Source organism: Condylura cristata, unplaced genomic scaffold (genome assembly GCF_000260355.1).
Source record: "Condylura cristata isolate star-nosed mole 26May11 unplaced genomic scaffold, ConCri1.0 scaffold00013, whole genome shotgun sequence".
Lineage (NCBI taxonomy): Eukaryota > Metazoa > Chordata > Mammalia > Eulipotyphla > Talpidae > Condylura > Condylura cristata.
In genome coordinates, this window is record NW_004567114.1 from 22,628,498 (window position 1) to 22,654,274 (window position 25,777).

Here is a 25,777-nt window from a genome sequence, read left to right on the forward strand (position 1 = left end):
TGTGACTATTTATATCCCAGCATCTGAAGTAGACAAAGAACACAAAACATCCAAACCACAAAAGAAAAATAAATATCTACTAATCGTGAGGAAAGACTCTTAAGTATTAATGAAATGAAAATTAAAATGAGATTTGTGCTATCAGATCTGCAAAGATAAAAAAAGATTAATAATGGCTGAGTGGGCGAGGATGTGGGAAATGGGCACTTTTAAGGAGTAGTCATGAAAAGTTGTTAGAATTTTGCTCAAGAGGAATCTGTCCACATGAACTAAAATTAAAATATGCATACCATTCTGAGCAATTCCACCCCTGGAAATTCATCTTGAGGAAGTAATTGGACTCTGCATAAGGCTGTTCATTGCATAATTGTTTTTGTTAGCAAAGAAAAAAAGTATTATCTAAATATTTATCAGGGGCCTTCCCTGGTAGTGCAGGTCTGAGCTCTATCACTGCTGTGGTCTGAGTTCCATCCCCGGCCAGAGAGCTGACCCACATGGCATGGCAGACCTCTCCTGTCTCACCTGCTGCTGCCCTCAGCAGTGTATTTCATTACATCTGACTGTTCTGCTCCCCACTCTGTCTCTGGAGAATCCTCTCATCCCTTACCCCCACAATTTTGGCCTACACCACAGTTTTTCTATGCACAAATAAATAAATACATTCATCCCTTGGGTCATATGACCAATTTGTTAAATAAATTAACTACATTCATGCAAGGAGTCACTATGAAGCTATTAAAAAGTACAAGGAAGGTCATGTGTGTTCACCTGGAAAGATGGCTATTTTGTTAGTTAAAAACTATAGACCATTGTAGAAATAATGAACTCATTTTTTGCAAAAGAATAGGGTTAGACAGTCAATTAAGAATAGGATTAAATCACTCCCAAACAATCTCAGTTCATGGCATCCTTAGTGATTTGTTGCCCCAAACAAATAAGACAAACAAAAAAAGCAAACAAAATCCTAGCAGTCGGCTCCAAAATAATTAATGACAATTTGTGTCCAAACAACTTGGTAGCTATTTGAAGTAGACTTCCCTGAAAGAAAAATTGAAAATTGTCGATTTACTTCATTCTTAAATAACTGCACTGCACGGCTGTTGGGCTCTGTGCATCATTGCGAGGCTGAAGTCAGCTGGTGCCTGTCACCTTCCTTCCTGGTCCATGTTGACTTTTGCATAGTACTTGTTTTTTATCACAGCGACTGGAAACCCTGCTTTACAAAGAGATGACACCATTGGAAGGAATGTAGTATGATCATGTGTCAAACACCACTGTGGGTCCTCAAGGATTTAAAATGTGACTCTGAGTCCCCAGCAGTGGCCCAGGGTGTCCTGGTGCAATGTGGGAACATGGCATTAAATTATGGACAAAGGTTCTTTCTGGAAAGTGAGATTGAGTTGAAGAAAGAGAGAGTTTTCTTCAGTATGTACATTGCACTAGTTTGGATTTTTATAAACATTGTTGACTTTAGTTCTTTCTACTTCGAGAAACAAAAAAAAAAAAAAAAAAGAAAGAAAGAAAGAAAGAAAAGCAAGTGTGAAAGTGAATGAAGTGAATGAGAGTATATCAAGAACAACCAAGTAGAAAGTTGTCTAGTTGAGGGGTAGAAGGTGCAAACAAAGTCACACCGCACCAACACCTGTGTATTTTCTGCCGTAACTGTGGCTACAGTCCAGAGCCTTCTGGGCTTGGCTCCTCAGCCATTAAGTCGACACACTCCTCTCCCTACAGGACAGAAGGGGCTCCATGTGGTAGCTATTGCCAGTTATGAAGAGCAGAGTGAAGAAAACCACAGCTCTGGAGCCTCTACTTAGGTTCTAATCTGAAGTCTGCCAACAGTGTGCTGTGTGACCTCAAGAAAACTTGTTAACTCCTCTGTGCCTTAATCTCCTCATCTGTTTACTGGTGAGAATAATGTTTACCTGTCATGGGGATGCCATGTGAGGCATTTACTACATGGTCAGTATGGAATAAATGTTAGATATTATTATTGCTGCTGCTTAATATGAAAAAACCAATTGACCAAACGATTCTTTCCTTTCAGTGCCAGAAGTGGGAGATGCGAGGGACTGTCCCAGTTATCATAATGTCTGGAGAGGTGAGAGGGAAGCCAGAAGGTTCCATATACAGGGGCCTCCCTGGTAGCCTGAGGGTTAAATCTCAGTGCTATCATGTTATCACCACTGCTGCCTGAGTGTGATTCCCCACCAGTGAGTGACCCATATGGCATGGCAGACCTTTCCTGTCTCCCTGAAGTTCCCCTCAGCAGTGCATTTCAGTACATCTGCCTGTTCTACTCCCCACTCTGTCTCTGATGAGTCCTCTCACACACATCTCCAACCCTGGCCTACACCCACTTCTTGTATGCATAAATAAATAAAAATAAATCTTTTAACAACAACAAAAAAGATCCATGTACAAACGATAACTATGAAAGACAGAAACCGTGAGTAAGAAGAATCATTTTGGAAGTTACTTGAGGGCTTTCTATTCTGGTGATAAAATAAGAGAGGAAATCAAGCGATCTCATAATTTCACAACTTTTTTTTCACATCCCTCCCACTCTCAGACATTGAAATACATTATTATTATTACTGTTATTGTTTATTATTTGCAGTATTATTATTATTTACCTCATCTCTATGTCCCATAAAGCAACATCGTCACTGATCCAGGGATTAGACGGCTCGGCTGACGTGATCAAAGGATCGTATTCCACATACTGTTCCGTGTAAGCAATCAAGCTGCAGGAGAGGAAAGAAACAAAGGATTGGCTACACAGGATACCGCTTAAGCTTCATGCAGAGTGGTTAAAAGGCCTTGGAGTCTGCTCACTGAGTGAGTGAAAGGTGGTGGAGAGGAGACAGCAATGCGACGGAGGAATGCCTTATGCTGAGTCTCTGGACCTCCGGACCAAGCAGGTAGAGACCCTGGAGGGTGAGGGATCCACCCACATGGAGGAGCTAGCGCAGAGGACGTTTCTTGGTTCCTGCTCGGTTCTATCAATCTCCCAGGAAGTGCCCCCTGCACCTGTAAAGGGCTATTTCAGGGGCTGCCACTACATGTAATTCTGGCTTCCGGTCATGGCAGATGACTAGAAATGGACACCCAACCCAGGCTGGGTTACTCTCCTCTTTCTCCAGCTTCAGCAGAGAAACTATAAAAGGCTGGCTGCTTCCCAGCACGTCTGTGTTAAAAGAGAATGAGTTCAACACGGGAAGTAGGGCAGTGCAAGGAGGAAGAAGGCATCTTGATTCTTGCTATTCTGGAGCTCAGTGGCATTGCTGGCCTTGCTGGAGTTCAACCCTGCAGACCCTCCTTGTGTTCTGCGAGCCCTCCTGTGCTCTTTTAGCTGAACTAGGTTCAAGTTGGGGCTCTCTTGCTTGGAACCCAACTAACACAATTGACATAGGGATGAAGGTGATGGAGATGGGAAGACAAGTTTATGGAGACAACCCTTTGTGGTATTACCACATGTGCTGCCTGGCAGCACACAGACAGCAAGAGGAACAGAGTCTCCTAGGGCAGACAATCAAGGGACAGGCAAAGGCCCATACAGAGAACTCCTGGAGGCTAACGTCAACATCAAAGGCTACAGAAAGATTTGAGATAAGACAGGAACAGCACAACGGGGCAACAATATGAGAAGCACTGAAAGAATGTTGTAGAATGTCTGGCAAAATAACACACCAATAACAGTGGTCCCTAGAAAGCTGGCTGCCAGCACAAGTGGGAGTTATCATGGATTGCAGTGTACCCCTACCTGTAATGCCTTTGTTGAAGGCAGAGTGACTGTTTCTGAAGATAGGTCCTTTAAGGAGGTAATGATGTTTCAACAAGGCCCTCCAGGCAGGACACTTGTCTCATACCTGTCCTTCTAAGCAGAGGAAGGGACGCCAGGGCTGTCCTCCTGTATGCGCACGTAGAGGAAGGGACATGTTTGGGCATGGCAGAAAGATGGCTGCTTGCAAGCCGGGAAGAATGGCGGCACCAGAAACCTGCCTGTTTGACACCCTGATCTTGGGCTTCCAGCCCCCAGATAAAAAGATGTGTTATGTTGAGGCCACCCAGTCAGTGGTATTGTGTTAGGGTAGCCTGTGTTGATTAATCAGAAGAAATGGAAAAAAAAAAAAACATAGAAAGTTCTTAGGAACATAATTTCTCCTAAGTCCCCTTAGCCCTGCTTTCTCCTGATTACTATATGGATTTGTTATTTTCAAATGAATGTTCACATCATTAGCCAGTTTAGCGAAATCTCTAGCCACCCTCATCAGCTGCTGTGTGATGCTTGTTGCGTGGAGGTGTGGAGCTGGCTGATGTGTTCACACATGTCCTACTCCGGAGTCAGTGGCAGAAATTCACCACATGACCACCAAAGGTAGAGACTGTAATCAGTCAGTCATTCAGTCAACATTATGCAGCACCCATGGGTGCCATGAACCAATGCGGTACTTTCGGATCGCAGGAAGGTGCTGCTGTTGAGCTGACAGCAGTGTAGTTTCCCATGCACTCACCACTTGGGAGGACTACACATCCATTTATACACATATTTTACACACCTACATATTTACTTGTACATGCATATGATATCATATTTTTATAACTATATAAAATATGTATTCTGTAACACACGATTTGGAGGGGCACATTAAATGAGCTGTTCCTACCACGGTCACTTCCCAACTTAGTTGCTGGTTAGGTCCTATCTTTGAGAAACCTAAAGAGGAAGGAAATAATGGAGAAGAATTTAGAAAACTCAGTGAGACCTCTTGAAAAATTCGGAGAAATAGTTTTAGATTTTACCTTCTCTGCCTGCCCCCCCCTGCACCCTTTTACCAAAAGACTCATACTGTTGCTGAAGACTATATAGAATGTGATAGAATGTGGCCTAAAAGAGCATGGAGGGTGAGCTGGAGGAGCTGTTCATCATGGGTTGAGGGTGTCTCGGAAGGAGTCTCAGGAGCAGAGCTCATGTCTGGGGTTCTAGCAGCACAGCAGGCGGGGAGAGAGGGCGAGAGGCCTCTGCTGTGGGAGGAGGGGCAGTGAGCCAAGGCTGGCTGCGAGGGAGAGGCCCATTCCCGGGAAAACAAGGCAAGGCAGGCAGAGCATTATGGAAGAGAGAGCGCACACTAGGACATCAGGGCCTCCAGCTAGGAAGGAACCTTGGAAGTTGTGAAAAGGGGGTGGGTAGCAGGTGTGGCCGCACCCCCTGTGGAATGGGCATTTTCTAAACTGCAAATCACAAAAAGGAATTGGGACAGAAAGATGGTCTGATTAGAAAAGGGATGAAAACTGGAGTAGCACTGAGAGACAAAAAAGCAAGCTTGGTAACTTTTTTCACATTAGAGGAGGTGGGGAGGAGAGCGACTACAGAAAGAACTCCTGAATTTCAGGTCACCCAAGGGGAAAAAAACTATTTAATACAGAAACTCAGGATGACTGTAGGGATGGGAAGGCGGCTAGCCTCCCAGAATGAAGAGCACATGTCAGGCCGGCCAGCTACCTCGTCCTCCCAGATATGGGTCTGGACAAAATCACCCTGGCAATTATGCTACTTCTGAGTTGTTGTTGTTTTCCTGTCAGCTAAAATGGGCTGGGGAGAAAGGAGGAGCCAGGATCTATTCCAGGGTGTCTGGAATAACATAAAAGCAAAGTTGTGATGACCTCCTTGGCCCCTTCTCCCCCCATCCTCTGAAACTATCACTAGACATGAAATTCACAGGCTTCTATCACCCTAGCAGGCTTTTAATAGACGCTTAAGGTATCCAGTCCCTCCCTGTCTTATCTCATTTCATTAATTACATTTCATGATCACAGAGGGTCAGGAGGCAGAGGAAGAACCAGCATCCAATTTCAGGGAGCATCAGCGCTCTTGAGATGGGCCAGCAAGGTGATGGTGAAAAAATCAATTCCGCAGTCAGCTGTGACACACACATGACTCCCAGGGACAGGTAAGGGCAAGTCAAATACGGGAGCAGATATCGAATGAGAATGATACAGCTCCTCTTTCCAGATGGGGGCAGTGTGGTGTGATGCCTGCAGGGCAGGTGAGGCTGAGGGTCACTGCCAGTGGGCAAAAGTCTCTGGAAAGTCCAGCAAAACATAAAGGCTTTCCAGACAATTTAGAACCACGGGGCATAGATTTTTGCACTTGCACAATTGCTTTGTCCAGTATTCTAAGGCTTCGGTGACCTAAGACAAAACTCCCTCCAGGCTGGCAAGGAAGAGTCAGGCTTTATTACTTGGCAAGTTCAATGATGGAGAGAAAACTGGTGAAGGAAGTGAGCAGAGGCACCTCAAAGCAGAATGTACAGATGAATAAACGCTATGCCTCTTGGCCTGTTGTGCCTTGTTTGGGAGAAGATTCTGTTGCTTTAGAATTAAAGCTACAGACGTTGGTTATTCAATTTCCTGGTATGGTTGATCAATTTCAAATAAAAAATTGTAGCCTGCTTTCCCAGCCCTTGAATCTGGTCTGGACTTGTGATTTGCTTTCTCTGAAAAAATGCAGCAGAAGAGAGAAGCACCAGCTGCAAGCTGCAGAAGGCTCTGCACACATCTCCCCTTTCTCTGAGAATCTGCTGTCCCCCCGGGGACAACCAGCCTGTGGCAGTGAGAGACCAGGAGAGGGGACAGCACAGTGTCCCAGCTGAGGTCATCCCAAGCCTCTGGCAGCCAAAACATCTGAGCTTGTGCAGGCAAGATCAGCGGAGCTGCCACCCCGTCTCAGCTGCACACGGACACCAGGCTGACGTGTGAGCAAATGCCCATTGTTGGAAGCCACTATGTGGCTCGAAGGGGTTTGTTACTCAGCAATAAGTAGATGATGCACTTGGTTTGCTACTAACAAGAAACAGGGGTGGTTGGAGAGGGAGAGTTATTAAAGTTTGTTGACTGGAAACAAGAAAGAAATCAACAACGGCAAAGCAGAAATAGAGACTCAAATTGTGTAACAGCCTGGAGCCAGAGGGGTAGGCAAGCAGTTTGTGGCACTTTGTATGACCCTGATCACTGGCAGCGCTTTACAGCCTGGTCTGGGAACACAGCCGGCAGGCACCCAGAAGGAACGGGCAGGCGGTGTCTCGGCTTTCGGAAGGCAACACTTGCCTGTAAGGAAGTCTTATCTAAAACAGCTAAAAGGAAGAGCTTAAGGAACGAAGTGCATTTGCACAGAAATTTCATCTGTGCTTACAGGGATCATACTTTCTGAAACAAAAACTGGGCAATACCTCAGGTTCAAAGGACAACCTGGAAATAGGGGTTGATTCCTGTGATATTCACACTCACAGGGACAACGGGGCAGAGTATTTGAAAACAGTGGGTGAGAAATCTGTGCCAAGTGCCAACCTGTTCGTGGGATCCCTCTTTCCCCAACAGTGCCAGGTAGTGGTGACACAGTTCAGACCAGGCAGACACACAGACCTCGAGTGCTGTCGGTGCAGAGACTTGGAAGAGAGAGGGTGGGCACAGAGCTGCCAGCTCACTCCTGGGCCAGCCCTTTGTTCTTCTGAACACCATCCACCAGTTCATTCCAGTCTCATGCACGCGAATTTGGCTCCCTTCCAAGGCACCATTAGGCACCACACTGGAAAATAGTAATAATCGCTCACATTCACGCACATGTGCGAAGTGCCAAGCACTGAACAGAGCCCTGCCATGGATTAACTCCTTATCCCTGCCAGCAAGCACTGCTGCTCTCTTCCCTTTAAAGAGGTGGAAACAGAGGCAAAGTCAGGAGAAACCACTTGCTCAAGGTGACACAGTTAGAAAAGACACTGGCAGCACCCAAGCCTAATGGCTCCCACCCAGCCTCCCAATTGTTCTGTTTTGCCCTTTTTCAGTTTCCTTATTTCCATCCCAGCGGGGATGGGTGCATCCTTTGATCCCATCCCCTTCACCCATGACCCTTGAATTTCAGGAACTGGATGTTCATGATCCCCAGCACTCCTGCTTCTCCCCAACATCAGTTCTCAAGGAGCTTACTGAAAATGTCGAGGGCCTTTTCTCCAGGGGTAATCAGCTGGTGAGTTCCCACCCATCACTCAGAGCCGGCCTGGGAAAACAGACCTGGGGCAGGTGTGCGTGCCCACCTGAGAGACTCAGCTTCAGCTCCCGTGTGTCCAGCAGCTGCCAGCGCCACCTCCCTGCCCGCACCCCTCCAGAGCTGCCCACAGACCAGGGCTCCAGGCTGCATTATTTCCCACTACCAGCCGGCTCATCTCCCTCTGCCCTCTCTGTCTGGGAGTTTCCTTATGGCGCTAATGAAAAACTCTGGTGTCACATTGAAAAGTCGTCAGTTATTGCTGCTGGGAATACAGTCCAATCGTCTCTGGGCGGAGCCTCGTGAAAGCTTTGGGCTGAGTGAAGGGTGACTGGTAGGCATAATCTCTTGGAGGCTTCAAGGCGAGCGGCCTCAAGGCGAGCGGCCTCTCCAGCATAATTAGATGGTACCAGGGGGCACCCCTCCCCCCTGACGCCCGTAAACAAACAATAGGCACTGCCAGCCTCCTCCCCCACCTCACCGAGGCTTTCTCTCTGCTCAGCCGCAGCACACCTGCCCGGTGGTGTGGGGATCGGCTTCCCTCATGCTCCCCCAGGTTCAGGCTCTTTCCCCATATCCCAAATGTAAGATGAAGCTGGATGTCCTTTCTGCTGTGACTTCTCCGGTCAGTCTAGGAGGCTGGCAGTGGCTTCACCAAACTCTGGAAGGACGCTGTGACGCCCTTGGAGGAATACTCAAAATGCCATTTGCTGGGATCTGCTTAGGGCCACTGAGTCTGAATCCCTAGAGCCAAGGCGTAGGAATTCCCATCCCTAACCCCTTACCACCTGCCACCGGGACTATCCATCTCCAAACCAGTGGACCAGAATGACTAGACCCAAGAAGATGCTCCCTCAGACAAGCCTCTGAGGCTTGCAGATGGTCAAGTGGCCTCTGCAGACCGGACATTGCAAGCACGACCCTCACAACATATCAGGGCAGCTGTTTCTTTCTTTCTTTCTTTTCTTTTTTTTTTCTCTGAGTGAAAGAACTCATTGTTCCTCACAGGCAGTGACACCAATGGAGTTGAGATCATTCCAATGATTTCACTCATTGGCACTCTTCTGGGACAAAGGCACCCCCAGTGAGATCTGAAAAGCAATTTTAGAGTCAGGTATTCTGGAGACCCACATTATGATAGTGGGGTGAGGTGGCTTCTACAGCGTTAGCAGGAAACAGTGGCTCCAGAACAATTGGTGTAAAGGTGAGCTCCAGCTGTGGCATTTGCAGTTGGGCAAATAGGAATACTGGTGATACTCAATGGGGTCAATTTACCAACTGCTCCCCAATTCCGAGGGAGGTATGGTCATGACTGGAGACATTCTGGCTGTTATAATCTGAGGGGGACTTTGCTATTTAGTGGGCAGGAGTCAGGGATGCTGCTGAATGTCCCATAGTGCACAGGACAGTTCAAAGTTAGGACAGTGACACTACTGAGAAAGTTGAGTATAGATATGAGCTACCCTATGAGACATGAGTGCACATCTGGGGATATCCTTAGCTTCCCGAAGGCAGAGCACTAATTCAGGCTTTGGGCTGAGGTGTGGGCTTCTCGTAGCCTCACATTGCTGTTATTTATCTAGAAAGAAAATAAGAGTCTCCCCAGGGCCAGAAGTGAAAGACTGAAAACACCAGCCCCTGTATGACCCAGGCTTACAGGATGCACTTCACTCTGATATACCCAATGCTAAGACCCCACTTATGCCCTTGGTCCTTCAGCTACTGTCCTTGCTTTAACAGTAGCGTATGGACAGGCAAACATTCAGCATTAGGCTGCCTGACCAGACGTCACATACAGATTCCCAGGTGGTCAACCCTCTTTCCTGAGACTTCAGAAACAGAATATTTAGTTGACAACATTGAATCTCCCATGAGTTAACGGAGTGGAACCAGTTACTGGTGCAGATTGCAGCACAAATGCTTCCTGCAGAAGCCAGGCTAGAGGTGCCAAATATTTTCTTTCCAGTTGATTCGATGCAGTATAGCGGTTGATGGTGTGTGGAGGTGGAACGCCTCCTGATGGTCCAGTCCCCGCCTGTTTGTGCAGCCAGCACCTCAAAGGGCACACATAATTTCCTTCATCCTACAAAGTGAATCTAGGCATTTTATAGCTTAAAGGGGAACAGAGAAATTCCTTTTGAATTAATCAGGAGACGGACGGCAAAAGTGCATGATGTCGCTTTTAAAGATGCTCTTTCTTGATTGACAAGGTCCCGTGGCTACCTCCCTTGAAAAGCTTTAGCAACAGACGGTTTCTTGACACCATTCAAGAGAGGTCTGTTATCTTAGATGTATTAACACAGGGCCTGTGATTTTTTTCACCCATCAGCTTAAGAAATCACTGTGGTCTGCCTCTTGGCATTACTTGTTAGCCATAACCCTGGGACATTTCTCCTTTGTTAAATTAGAAGAGAGCTGGGATATTATTGAGGGGAAACATACCTTTCAGCCACTTTGGACATTTTTAAACAATGTCTGTCAATCTGTGCATTCAAAAATGTTATCTGGGGAAGAGAAAACATGGATGTTAAGACCAAGATAGACTTCCATTTATTCCATGAATCCAAATTCCACATTTTCGTCAAGATCCAAATACCTGTGGAAAGACTTCTCCAGCCTCCCCCCCCAGTTTGCACTCCAGCAACCATTCAACATCTTTGGATTTTTCTGCCACATTCAATATTCAAACCTGCATTTAGTCTATGTCACATAGACTCATGTAGTGTGTTCTAGCTGAAGTCTTGATTCCCAAAAGTAACTGCAAACTTGAAGGCAGCATATATAGACATATCTCATATCATGTTTTGAAATAGTCCATTTAAAAAAATTTTTTTTACAAGTCTTTCCACCAGCAAAGAGCATACCACTCATAGAAGGAAGGCTCAGGTGATAGTTGGCATTTTTTTAAGCAGTAAAGTATTAATAGTTGAGGTATATGTACACTGGTGTTTAAAGACATAATGCCATTGCACAATTAACTCCAGAAAAACATAAACATAACCTTTACATTTGGTGGAAAACAAAAAAAAAATGTGACGTTTCTGGCAGTATTCACTTTATGGCAGTGGTCTGGGACCAAACCTGCAGTGTCTGTCTCTGAGGTGTGCCTGTATTCTGCAAAGGTTAGCAATAGCATGGATAGGTAATGCACACACTGTAGGGATCTGGCTTACCTAGCTCCAAGGATTGTCCTCTGCTCATTTTTCATCCTATATGGCAGATTAGAATCATTCCACAGCTATTTTATATACACCTGTTTCCTCTTCTCCAGCCAATAATAAATTTGTTATGGGCAGGCACCTAAGAGTTTACTCTTTTGGTTCTTGCCCAGAAGTCAGTAAGACATAACGTAAAGGGTAGATCTTTAAATGACTTCATTACCAAGGAGTAATAATTAGCTACTGACCGCTGACTCGGGTTGACCAGTTAACCCATCAACAAGAACAAGGCATTGGAGAGGGAGTTTCTGTATTCTTAAATGTTCCTTTTGAACCAAAGCCATGGAGTCAGTGGTGTGGAGCTGGTTTGTTCTGGAAGTGCACTAAAATGCTAAGGACCCCATAGTGTGTGAGTCCCTCCTTCACCAAAGTCACCCAACACATTGGGACAACCCATTTATGTCTTTCTTTAGAGCTGTTGGAGGAACTCAGCATAGAGTTTTCCCTCTCAAGCTTCCAGGGCTGTTCACACACAGACTCAAAGTTTCAAGTGCCTCACAGCGGGGTTCCACTGTGGTTTCCAGAAACTCAAAGCTTCCACAACCTTCAGAGGTGAACATTCAAAGCGGTTTTAAACTAGCCATGCCTCCTCATGAGAATGATTCACCTGCTTCCGGATGTCCTCCTTTGTAGTTTTCCTGACTGGCTGACTGGGTATGTGCAAAGGGCTTGACTGGGAATCTTCAGTAACACCATACACTGACTAGAGAAGAAGCAAGAACACAGAATCATTTACCCTGAATGTGGAAGGGGACCTCCTAGATCACCTCGTTCAACTATTTATCCAAAGCTGCCAATACCTTCTGTGACATACTGACAAGAATTTCTTCTATGATGGCAATTCTGCCTCTTGAGGAATCACATCCCATCTCTGAGTAATGGCTGCTGGAAAATCTTCCCTTTTATTGAGCTGAAAATAGACTCCTTGTATATCAGTGTTTCTCCAAACACGGTCCTTAGACCAGTGTAAAGAATCATCTAGAAATACTTGGTAAAGCTGAACATTGTAGGGCCCCACCACAGGCTTAACTGAATCAAAATCTTTGTGGGTGGTGGTTTAGGAACCTGCACTTTTGTCAAATATCCCCAGGTGACTTTGAGGCACAAGAAATTCAAGAACAATTGTTAAAGATTATGCACAAAGGATCTCTAGCTTTCTGTTGTCCTCAGGGGACATGCCCGTCTGGTACACAGTTGTGGCAGAGTTCCAGGTTTTTTCCTTTTCATTAAAACCATTTCCTAGCCTCAGTTTCTCCACATGTTCACAGCTGTGGCTACTAGTTAAGCTGTTCTTTGTGTTTGGGAGCAGATAAAGGTGATCTTTGCTTTGGGAAAGAAACAAATGAAGGTGTGGAATGTATAGTTGACATCTATAAAACTATGAAGGATGGCGGGCCCTCCCTGATGGTGCAGCGGGTTAAAGCACAGCCCTAAGAAGCTTAAACCACTTCCGTATGAGGTCGATCCCCGCCTGCCCCAGAGGTGATCCACATGGCGCGGCAGATCTCTCCTGACCCGCCTGCTGCTCCCCTCAGCAGTGTACTTCATCGATCTGCCTGTTCTGCTCCCCACTTCGATCTGTCTGTTCTGCTCCCCACTCTGTCTCTGATGGGGTTCTCTCACCCTCTGCATTTCTGGCCTGTACCTCAGTTCTGTATGAATAAATAAATAAATCTTAAAAAAAAACTATGAAGGATGGAAGTGAGAGCCATGAAATTTTGGAATATTAGAATTTAGGGGGTCCTTAAAAATGAAATGAGGACATTTTAAGACTAACGTTATGAACTATAATACAGTGGGCATCATTATCTTAGTGAAGAACAAAATATATAAACAATCTCAAGAAATGTAGATATATTATCTTATATACATAATAAGTGAAAGGATTGCTCATGACAAGGAATACAGATGTTTGGGGACACATCTCTCACCTTTTGAGATTAATATTACACAGAACTGCCTTGTCCTCCTGAATATGGTCCTTGGGGCTATTCTAAGAGTGGGATGTACCAATTTGGGGAGGTCTGAGTGGGTGCACTGTCACTACTGCCTTTCTGGTAGTGAAGCTCCATGATCAGACTCATTCCTAGTTGGGCAGGATGGTAACATGAGTTTGGAAGATTTAGCTACATTAGCAGATTTCCATTTGTTTTTAAAGCATCAAGGTTACTTTTACCTGTTAGACTGCTACTTTTTTAAAAAAATTTTTAAAAATAATATAATAGTTTATTTTTACATCATTTTGTGCCTTTTCCCATCTCAGTAGTAATCCTGTGGGCTTCCCATCACCAAATCACCCGTGTGCTATCTCCATAGTCCAGTGCATTTCCCCTCCACACCTCCATTTTTGACCCCATTCCCCACTCCACCCCTGTAAAATGTCTCTGGTATATAGCTGTTCATTATTATTATTTTCTACTTTGGTCCTTTATACTCATGTTGTTAGTAAAACCATCTGATATTTTCCTTCTCTTTCTGGCTTATTTCACTAAGCATGATCTTTTCCAGCTCCATCCATGTTGCTATAAAAGACATGTGTTTATTTTATTTTATTTTTTTTGGCTGCTGAGTAATATTCCATTGCATATATGTACCACATCTTTTTAATTCGTCATCTGCTTCTGGGCATCTGGGTTGTTTCCATTTGTTTACAATTGCAAATAAGGCAGCAATAAACATGGGGGTGCAGGTTAGACTTTGTTGCTTTTTCCCTTTCAGTTTCCTTTCATTCCTGCTGCCTCCTTAGAGACACCTGTGACTTCCCTTCAAACCTCACTACAGGGTGACCCCACTTGGGAAAGCCTTGCAGCAGCCCCTGTTCTGCAGCCTGCACCCCTTCCTGACGTCTACTCCCCCAACACAGCCTGGGCAGCACTGCCTGTGGGTGCCTGTCACTCTCCACCAGACTGTGGGCTGTGTGAGGATTTGCCACAGTATCTCAGCAGCAAGAATGGTGCCAACCCAAAAATATTTGTAAGATAAATCAATGAATGGTTTCAAAGGATAGAATTGCAAACAGTAGCAGCAGTGAAGGGGATATTACATCAAGAATTTTTAATTCAGCTCAGCTAGCGAACCTTTTTAACCTTTTGTGGATTCTTCAAACGTCGACATTTTCTGATATCCATTTCTGTTGTGTTCACACAACCTGGCTGAGAAAAACAGATCACATAAATTACTAAGTGAAAAATCACTCTTCCAGTTTAGCCCCAGTGACACCATCAGAACCCATCTGTATCTTTCCATCACAGATAATTCACATTGACCTCCACTTTGCCTTTTGTAATCTTTTTACAAAGATGTTTTGCCTCCAATAAGTATTCCTCACAGAGTTCTCCTATTAAATATAAAAGCTTATCTCATGCTATCCAAGGCTGATAGGCACAGGGTATGTACTTGCAGTTTCTGAGAGTAAACTTATTATTCAAAAAGTGGTCGAGACTCTTCAGCCACAGATTTTGTCATCTCACAGACCCAGATGTTAAGTGTCCCAATATCAGGGTGGGGCATTTTTGTTTGGTTTGGTTTTCCACCAGCTTTTAGGAAGGCTAAAATAGTTTATTCATTTGTAGTTCCATTTCATGAGGGAAACACAAGATTTGTTTTAGAAGAAGTTAAAAATATAGTCAAGGCCCTCCCTGGTGGCGCAGCGGGTTGAAGCACTGCACTGAGACGCTAAAGCCACTTCTGCATGAGTTTGATCCCCGCCTGCCCTGGAGGTGATCACATGGCGTGTCAGGCCTCTCCTGACCCACCCGCTGCTCCCCTCAGCAGTGTACTTCGTAGATCTGCTTGTTCTGCTCCCCACTCTGTCTCTAGTGAGCCTCTCACCACCCCTGAGCCTCTGGCCTGTACCCCAGTTCTGTATGTACAAATAAAATAAAATCTTAAAAAAAAAATAGAGTCAAACCTCATTTTTTCAAGGAGTTTGTACTTGTGACTTTGTCTACCTGATAAAATCTACCACTACTCCCCAAGTCAACACTCTGGGTCATCTGTTTGTGGGTATGTCCTGAGCTGTGATTCTGAGCTCCCCTCTCCCCTCCAGTGAGCCTGTGCCCAGCAGCGGCTGAACAAGTGGCTGTGCCTAATGGCTGCATCTCACAGCCTAAGTGTCATCTCACTGACATTTCAGTCTAAGTGTGGCCTTGTTTCCCACAATTTTGAGCCTGTTGTTGGTGATGGGACTGGTTAAGGTCACTTCCAAGCACAGGCCTGAGGTGCTGTCCAGGGTTCTTAAGTGCAAGATGACTGGTTGTGCCTTATGGAGAAACAAATATATTAGAGAAGCTTCCTGCATGTTCCAGTTATGCTGCTTGCGTGGGGTCTGCCTTAAAGAATAAACAGCACATAGTAAGTGTCCTTAAATAGAAACAAAGTTATGTACTAATCGTTGATAAGAACATTGTGACCAGAGCTCACAGGCATCTAACTCATTCTCCCAGGAGCAGATTCAGTACAGGTTAGTTAGTGTTCCTGGAGAAGAATGGGAACAGGCTGCGTTGGAAAGAGAATATTCTAAGATTTTCAACAGAATGTCAGGAAAAATGCAAAGTGTTTATTTGGGGAGTGCCAACTTCTAAGGCCCAAAGGTAGAATTCCCAGAGTGCCCTTGTATTGATTCCATGCTTTCATGGAAGGGTAATTTTTAAAAGATTACATGAATGAGTGGCAAAACTAATTTTACAAAGCTTAGCAATTTTAAGAATGAGACACCTTGTGGCTAAAAACAGTCTTCTGAGTGGAAGAAGGAGGAAAATAAAGAAAGTGGAGAGCCGCACAGTTTTCTCACCACTGGCCTGTGGACATCCCAGAAAGCCCGTTCTTGACTATCCAAAATTTTCCTTTCTGTCTTGTCCTTTTTCCGATCAATCCTGAAAGAGCAAAGAAAGGAAGTCGGAGGTTTTTGTATGCAACACTTCCTTCTGATGCCCTCCCCAGCTCTCTGCTGCTGTTTCTCAAGGTTTAGTGCAAAAAGGGACATAGGCACCATGCAGTCTCTGCTCTCTGCATGGCTGTAAATATGCTACTCACTCCCTGTAGGGGACCCCAAGTCGGTACCTTTGTTTTAGGTACTTAAGCTTTAGGCTACCTGTTAAATTACCACAGACGTGGGATGAATGTTGTGGGGTTAAGCTTGCACACATGCAACTGTCCATTCGAATTATTAAGAGCTGGATGATTAAGGACTTAATTATCCATGGCTCCCCCCCCCACTCCCTTGTCAAAGTGGATGGTGCATATACAAATTACAGCAAAGAATCTAACCACAGGCTTGAGGCGTGTCATCTTAAATTTGAAAGTTTAGATTCAGAGATAGTAGAACTGTCTTCAAAATTCTGTGATTATGTGTTTGGAAAGTCGCTTCAGCCATCTGGATTCCTAAAAGCAGAGTAATAGCACTAATATGTGAGAAGATCCAGAAGGCAACTATCAGTGGCCTCATCTGGGAAGATATAAATTACAAGGGGGAAACGACAGACGACAATGGCAGATTTTTAATGTCCTGACCAGGAGCAGAGACAAGAGATCTTTTAAAAAGTCCATATGACTTTATATTATCTCTCTAAGTAAAACGTAACTCAGATTAATTGTATTGTAACTTCTGTTGCTTGGTTCTCTTGGGAGCACTTTAGGTTACTGGACTGAAACAAGCCCATAATCACCCAGTGATTTTTGTGATAATTACTGTGTACTCAAATGGTCCAAATTATAATGTAATCACAGAGTTAATCAAAAAAGTTAATGGAGAAATACCACATATGTAAAAAATGACAGTTTCCCCTTCTTTGAGACCATGTGACCCTATGGGTCCTGAAAGTATCAATTAGCACTCCTCTTGCTTCTGGTCCTGAGTATGCAGGCTCAATCCTGCCTCCTTCTCACCCGCCCTCTTTCTCCTTCCTGCAGCAATAGGGTCCTGCTGCAGCTCAGCGTCCAGTGCCTGGTGCCTGCCTTGCTCTGGGGTTGCTGGCAGCACTGGGGCAGTCACAGGCCACTCACACGGGGCGTGTGGGAGGCGAGGCTGGGGCAGCAAATGGAAGGCGAGAGTCAGGCACCACTGACATGAGGTGAGGTCATTTCCACCTGTGGCCACACCGAGCCCCAAGGTCTCCCACACTACCTGAGACCCACGGCTACTGCGCTGCCCAGGGTGTACAGGGAGGGGGCGGGGGCCTCAGGGTCAGTGCAGACACAGGGGGTGCCAGAGGAAAAGTGCTCACCTGCTCCCAGCTCAGCATCTCCATTGCCCACCCCATTCCACTAACAAAACCAGAGACCACTGCTGGAAAGGTCAAGAGAGGACCCGGCCTGAGCAAGTGCAGTCCCGGGATTAAAAAGACCTGGTTGACAGCCATGGTGTGATCTGGGGGACAGCTTTCCCCACTTTTCATGTTTCCATGGTGAGGAAGGAATTTTTGCTATACTCTGCAGGAGGGAAATACATGGGGGAAACACTCCAACTTTTCTCCTCCTTTTATCTCTGGCCCTCCAGAAGAGGAAGAGAGACACAGCTTATTGGTAGATTTAAAAGAAGAAATCAAGAAACTCAGATGGGTTTTTTATGGATCCTTCTGGGTCAGGCTGTTCCCCACATGCAATAAACTTAAAGGGGTCAACTCTGTCCTAGTTAGAGGTGGGGGGGGGGGTTGCGTTTAATTCCACAGTAAAGATCTGTGGTCACAGATCCAAAGTCACATCCTATAATTTAGCTTTTATGAGTAATTAATTGATATTTTGGATTCCAAATGTCTGACATATGTACTTTTTTTGTTTTTTAAATTGATTCTGGACCCTTAACCGGAGGGGGGGCGGTGAGGTGTGGAGGATGGGTTGGGTGATGAGGTATGGACCTCCCCATAAGTTCCACATATTTTCCATTGAAGACAACTTTTCTAGAGCCACAGATAAAGTGGTTCTGATGGTTTTCAGCCTGAGCACAAATAACTGGCAATTCCATTGGTAAGTAGGTATATCTGCTTATAGGCAGTGCTTGGAGATATGCCATTGCCTACTGGCATTCAGACTTCAGAAAATATTTTAGAGTGCCATTTGTTGCAAGGATAAAATGTGTCCATCCTGGCTTTAATTGTTGCTCTCGAAAGATTGGAGTGACTAGCCATGACTAACCGGCTGTGGGAGAAACCCCACTTTCACACCACCTCCAAAATATTTTTCTTGCAAGAAAAGTTCATGCAACTCTGTGAAGTTCACCTACTTTACTTGTGCTTCTGCTTGCATAAAGATGAATTCCCACTTCCTTGCAAAGGCCCTCTGGAGTCTTGCTAAGTTTTCCTAATGAGAAATGAAAATCCAAGAGAAGATATGAATCATTGTAGATCTGCACATAGACACCCATGCTTATTATAAGGCAGCCATCTATTTTGGTTATTCTCAGCAAAATGGTAGCAGAACCTCACTTTCCACCCACTGGACATGAACCCTATTTAACTTTGTACCAAACAGCACTGCACAAAGAACTATTAATATTCATTTATATCGCCATTCGGTCTGCAGTCTCTGTGACTTGCCTGATTCTTCTAACCCATGTTTTACAAGAACACAACTCACACAGTGCTTTTCCTGGGGACTGAAGAAAGGGGCGATAGTTTGTGGCTACTCCTGCAGAACTTGGGGAAGGAATGGGGGGGCACTTTGCAACCTGTTGGACATCTCAGAGAGCAAAACCAAGGATACACTTTCTAAGGCTTGTCTTTCAACAGCAAGCTGGGAAGGAAGGGAGAAGCAAAAGGCCGTGGCCTTTGAAAGTCAGATTTGAAAGTGGAAAAAAGGGAGAGGTCATGTTTGTGATACCCATGAAAGGAACCCACTCCCCCCACCCCCAAACTGAAAGAAGCAAGGAAAAGTCACCTGAGTTGCCTTTAAAGGAAGAGGGGAGCACGCTTTCCTCTAAGGCTTTTGACTTACCTAGATGCTCAGTGGTACAATGAGCAGGGTGTTTGACAGCCCCCTAATGATCCACCTAATTCTGATGGAATGCAAGGCCGGAGCCCACATTCTGCTATGTATTTTCATAGAGCTCATGCCAACACTAATTGATTACCTCATTAGCAGATTATTAATATAAAAGGAGCTTCACTGGACAATCACTGCAGGTAAACTCACTTATCACTGAGATTTGGCGTATGAGTACCACAAGCCCCACTCCTCTGATTCTTCCAGTGTTCACAGGAAGCAGTGAGCATAATGTCTGATTGTCAGTCCATCGGGGGACAGGAGTCAATACATTATGACACAGCCAGGTCACTGTTAAGATCAGGCAGCCACTGACCATAGTAAAGCAAAGTCTTAGCACTGACATAGAAGACTAGGGTGGTGACAGTGGGGGAACACTGGTGGGCAGGTGGGTATGAAGCGTCAGCTAATGCTGGTCATCCAGGAAATGACCCTCACTGCCCATAATGCAGCCCTTCTCCTAGTGGCCAGCACTCCATCACGTCATCACTCAGCGGGACCCCTCTTGAGGATGCATGAAAGTCTAGTCAATTTCCCTGATTCTTCATGACCCATATAAAGTTTTGTATGGGGGAATGATGCTGACACTGAAAACATTACATTTAAAAAAATTATCTGTGAGTTCTAGTTTTCTTGTGTTTTCTCTCTTAAATAGGAACAGATCTGAGCATGGTGGGGCTTCAATTTATGCAAGGAATCACACCTTATGAAAGAAGGAGGAGGAAGAAAGGAGAGAAAGTATGTACTTCTTATGGTATACAACTTAAACGATCTTCTGATTTATTTCTGGCCTCAGATTCTATGAATGCTGCCAACCACAGAGGAATTGGGTGGAAAGATGCAATTTTTAATTCTAAGTTATTGTGTGGTAACTATTTTTTTTTCCTTTCTGGTCTTACGTAGAGATTCATATAATAACAATCTGGATACAGAATAGTTCTATCACCCTCAAAATTCTGACATGCTCTACACTACTCATCACTCTTGGCAACCACCAATTTGCTTTTCCTCATAACAAAGTTGTTATTCACTAAAATAATATAAGTGGGATAATAAAGATTATAATTTTTTGAGTCTGGAATCTTTTACTTAATATAATATTTTTGATAGTTACCCAAGTGGTCCTTTTCACTACAGAGTAGTATTCTGGTATACGAATATAATGGGGTTACTTGATCATTCACCTGTTAAAGTGCATTTAGGTTGGTTTTAACATTTGGTTATCACACAAAAGCTGCTATTTTTACTCTTTTCCCAAACCTGTCCTACAAAATAATCATACTTACTGCTTCATAATCTGCCAATTCCAGCCTTGCTTTATTCTGCATTGTCCTCTTACAGAGATAGATGGCTGAGGGAAGAAGAGAAAATGATAATAAACACAAAATCAACAGTGTGGTGGGATCATAAATCCAGTCACATTTCTGTCCATCCATCCAATCCTTTCCTCTACATCTTGCATTTGCTGTGGAAAATATTTCAGTGTAGAAGCCATAGTACCTAACCCTTGCAAACTTTCTTTCGTCAGGATTAGATGAAGACCCCATTTTCCAATCCTTGTTTTCTTCCTCCTCATTCTGCTTCACCGTAAACATCTTCCATGCAAGAGACTGTTCATACATATGACCAAGTTACCCCTTTAAATGCCCTGGATTGTCTCTTCAGTTACTTCAGAAGAAAGTTAGGCTCTTTGGGACAGCATGTTTGGTTCTTTATGATCCTGTCTCTGCTGATCTTGTCAACCTCTTGCTTCCCTTCCTCAGGTACTATGAGGCTACCAAACCCCTTTTAGCTCTATTCCTTCTCTGTGTACATGTAGCAGCCTGGAAGGCCTTTCTCTCTTCTCTCCCTTCACTTGGCAAACTCCTACTAATCTTTGAACACTCAGCTCAGTGTTCTAGAAAGCATCGATCCATCCACAGCCATGGAAACTAATGCCAGGGCATTGCAACCCTGGACTTATTACACTGTCCCCTGCTCTAGGGTGAAGGGGCAGTCTGTGTGTTACTCGGCCTGAATCCCTGCCCTGAGCACAGGACATGGTCTGCCAGGTGGAGTGGATGGGCAGTGGGAAGGGAGGACAATTTAGGTCTTTCTTCTCAACCTAAGGACAGGTCCTTGGTTCTCAGTTTCAGGGCATTCTTCCTCAGGCATGACCTTCATCACTCCCTCACCCTACTTGAGTATCTCCCTACTTCTGCAATGCCAACCAGAATAGTCAGGGAAGACAAGGAAGACAGCAGATGCATGATGTGAATGAACAACAGAATGACCGGGAGGGAAGGTCAGAGAGGATCTGTGGCCAACTTGTCACTTCACAACTTAATCATGCCAGGAGCTCTAGCCAAATCCATGCTAGATCAACCAAGCCCCCTTCATGTGGGCTGAAAGATGTACTGATGGCAGCTGACATCTGTTGGAGCTTGTGGCTACCAGCCCATTCTGGCGTTCCCATACTGTATGTGGATGAGAGCTGTGGTGGTTCTAAAATCTGCTTTTATCAGGCATACCTGATGCTTTAATAATGTTCATTAAAAATTATACAGGCCAATGAAATGAATGTGAAAAGACAGAAAGTTGTTGTTACTATGAAAACCCAGTGGAATGGTTTGGAACAACTTGATAAAGGAGAGTTGGCTAAAATAATTGCTAATGGAAGTACAGAGGTGAGGTAACTGAAGAGATGGGAAAAATATAACAGAAATCTAGCAGAGTTCAATGTATAGCTAACTTCAAAGGTGTTTTTAAATTCCTGATGCACTGTAAAACTGAATGGACTATCTATCTATCTATCTATCTATCTATCTATCTATCTATCTATCTATCTATCTATCTATCTATCTATCGATCGATCTATCTATCTACCATCTATCTATCTACCTATCATTTTTCTATCTATCTATCTATCTATCTATCTATCTATCTATCTATCTATCTATCTATCTATCTATCTATCTATCTATCTATCATCTATCGAATCTATCTATCTGTGTAACATTGTTTAACAACACTGTATATGATTTAGGAGAACAGATTTCCACCTCCTCAGATGTATGTTACCATATCACCTCCATCTTTGAAGCACCCATAAACCATAGTACCTCCCTGCTTTGTTCCCAGTTCCACCTTCCCCTGTAGTAGCCTCAATTCTGCACTCATATTTCTAGGGTTTTTTTTTGGGGGGGGGTTAATTTTGTCTCTGTATAGTCCATATGTGAGAGAAATCATCTCATATTTCTCTTTCTCCTTCTGACTTATTTTGCTTAGCATAATGCTTGATGGTTTATTTAAAAAAAAGACTCAAATTATTGTGACACATTCAAACATGATCTTTGCTCATATCTCAAAGACTGCTGAAGGAATGTTTCTTTCTATATCTTACAGTAATTCAAAGTGTTTAAGGTAGGGAACTACCACTTTTTATGATTCTCCAGTTACCAACTTTGCAATGTATAAGACAGATGGCTGTGCATTGTGTTGGACAAAGGGGGTTTTGCTTGCTTACAGGGTATCTCCTTTGGTCTCCTGGACCACTGACTAGCACCTGAAGCAGGCAGCTTGGCTTGTCACAGCTCCATCAGGAACAGGATACTGGGACAAGGCTGCCCCAGGCAGAATCTTACAGATAATTCAGAAAAGTCTAACCCAGTTCTGAACTAGGGCTTTGTTTAGGCAAAAGCACCCTAAAACATTTTCAGCCCATCTGGGTCAAAATGGGCTGGATATTGAACGCATGAAGCAACTACATGTACGGAGCACAAGCTGCCACCATGCCTGCTGATCGGGCTTTCAGCCTCTTCCCCTTGGCTAGTGCCATACCATAGGGAGTCTGTTCCCTGCCCCTTGGGAGATGGATATAACTGGGAGGAGGCCTCTTCTCGCACAGACCTCTAACCAATAATGACCAATCTGTGAGCACATACCTGGGGGCTTTCATGCTCAGATGCTGGTTTTTCTTGGACATTTAATTTCTCCTTTTTCCAAGGAAAAACCTTTTTCTCCTGTCCTCACCCTTGGCATTCCCACCTCATGGCATCACTTGAATGACCCACTGCCACCTCAACAACTTGCATGACAAAAATAGAAAACAAAGAAATTTTATAAAGTGAACAGGTCATTGGGCACTAAGTGTTAAATGTTTAATTAAATGTCAAAAAAAAAAGGAACCTAACCCAATTCAAAGGGGTTAAAAAAACGAACTCCCTCCAAATTTTTTTTTTTTTTGCCTTTGCTAGTGACATCATTATTTATCTTCATCTCTTAACTAGGGAACATATAAACCACACATGTTTCTCTATTTTTCTCATACCCTCTAATTGCTTTCTAGAATAACAGGATTTTAGTAAAGGAAGTAACCTTGGAAACCATTAAGAAGCCTCACTGACAGATGGCAAAGTGAAAGGTCAAGAGAAATGAAGTGATTTACCTAAAGGCTAGTTAGCGGTAGAGGTGGAATTAGAATTGAGGTCTAGTTCAGAGCTTTTTCCACTATGACATTCATGGCCCCTCTTCACTCATTTATTCATTCATTCAGTGATTCAAAAATGTAGTGAGTGCCTCTTATGTGCCAAAAGCACACTTTTAGGTGCCAGGGAACTGACAGTGATAGCAGTTCCCCTTCCATGGAGCTCACTGAATGTCAGACTTATTTGAGACACGTTCCAAAGATTCACTCACTTAACCTGCACTGTGATACTATGAGTGAGTCCTGTTATTATCTTCACTACATAGATGAGGGAACTTTTTCTAGGTCATTCCCCATTGTTGGGGGCCCAACCATGATACCATTCAATTGTTGAGTCCTTTCTAAATGAACTTACATTACCTGGAAAAATAATGGTTTTCTCATTGACAAGGGCCCTTGACCATTCCTACACTATGAAGTGTTTAAAAAAAATAAACCTACCCTCCCAATCTATGCAACCTCTTCAAATATTCCTCATTGGCATCAAACCTTTGAATACAAAGATCAGACTCCTCACCATTCTCTTCTTCCTGTCCTCTCTCTCCCACTGTGCTGCCACCCCCAGCCTCCTGAAATGGTTAGTGAGCAAGCTAGCGACTTACACCTGCGATACCGCTATTGGCCTGGGTGGGTGATCAGTAAATGGTTGTTGAATGAATGAAAGTTCTCGGTTTTTCATCAACCTAAGTCATACCTGATCATACCTAAGTCATACCTGATCATATCAGCTCCAAGTTCACTACTTTTTGGCCACTGCAGAACTAATAATATCAAGTATTATCTGAGTAGTAATAATAGTAACTGCCACCCCACTTTTGATTGACTCCTTAGCTACACACCAACTTTAGAAGCATGTCATTTAAACCTAGCTTTAGGAGGTGAGTACGTCAGGAGATGAGCACCATTATTATGCTTTTGCTAGGAGGTTTCCAAGACACAGAGGAAACCTAACTAACTCTCAAGGGCACAAAGCTTGTGGAGCTGGTTGATTCTGGAGCCACTTTGCTGAGACCTCTGGATGAATGATTACTGATTTGTATTGGATGAATGATTACTGATTTCTATGGTTAAAGTATTTCTTTTGCATCCTACACTTTGACTTCTCCATCCAATTTGCCAAAACTGAGAAAGGACTTCAAAAGAATTTTGCTTTATTGAGAGCCTGATATAAATTGTTATTTCTATTTCTGTTCAGGCTGCACAACTAAAATGATGAAAAGGAAAAACCTTGCAAAGAAAAGGTAGTCACACCCTGTTACATGAGTAGAAGATGACCTGAAATTTGTGTGTTTGTACTCAGATAAATACTTTAATCTTCCTTGGGCCCAGCTTGGGCCCAAGTAGGATATCCGGTATCTGGTCTTCCCGTCCCTTTACTGGTTTTCCCATTTACAAGGGCACTCGCCTGCTGCCTGGAACTGAATTACTATTATTCAAATTCCGAGCTGGGTTTTCCTGAGTGCTGTTTCAGCTCCAGGGAGTGCTTGCCTTATGGACAGCCAAATGCAACTCAGTTCTGAGCCAGAAACTTTGCTGCGTCCACTGAGGGCACAGTACAGTTCTGAGCAGGAGGCACCGTGGTGCCAGCAGACAGCAGATGAGACAGCAGAGGGTCGGCCCTCTGCATTTGGAAGCACAGCAATAGCCTTACTAGCCTTGTCCACTTTCCTCCTCACGACCACTCTAGTTGCTGCCTTCCCCTCCCTCAAGGCGTGATCCAGAGGGTGCAGCATCTAGACAGGCTGCCCCTGAATATCCACCAGCTGCAGACCTCTCTTGCCCTCACTGCAAGAGCAAATAATCCTGCAAACAATCTGGGAAGAAGCTGTGGAGCTCACTGGGTGTTCTGGTGTCAAAGAGCACTGTGACTGCCTGGAAGCTGGGTCAGTGAGCAGGATGCTGTGCAAAAGGCAGGGATGGCAGCCAGGTGCCATGTATGGGAATGGGAAAAGAGCACGTGGAGCTGCTGGTACTGGAGTTCAAATTCTGCTGCCTCTCCTGAGTGTCTGTTAATAACCTCAATGAAAAAACCAGAACCGTCAGCAAATATTTACTGAGTGCAAACTATGTTTC

General features: G+C 44.3%; 1 protein-coding gene across 1 annotated transcript in view; it reads right to left on the minus strand.

Annotated features, from left to right (window-relative positions):
- The window catches only part of RGS6 (regulator of G-protein signaling 6), a 451,998-nt gene that overhangs the window by 58,503 nt on the left and 367,718 nt on the right, over positions 1-25,777 (minus strand). The window contains exons 7-13 of the mRNA XM_012724395.1: positions 20,526-20,590; positions 18,482-18,558; positions 16,055-16,136; positions 14,340-14,414; positions 11,870-11,965; positions 10,487-10,548; positions 2,637-2,747 (exon numbers count right to left, since the gene is read on the minus strand). Coding sequence (XP_012579849.1) covers positions 2,637-2,747; positions 10,487-10,548; positions 11,870-11,965; positions 14,340-14,414; positions 16,055-16,136; positions 18,482-18,558; positions 20,526-20,590 — 568 coding nt within the window. The remainder of the gene's footprint in view (positions 1-2,636; positions 2,748-10,486; positions 10,549-11,869; positions 11,966-14,339; positions 14,415-16,054; positions 16,137-18,481; positions 18,559-20,525; positions 20,591-25,777) is intronic.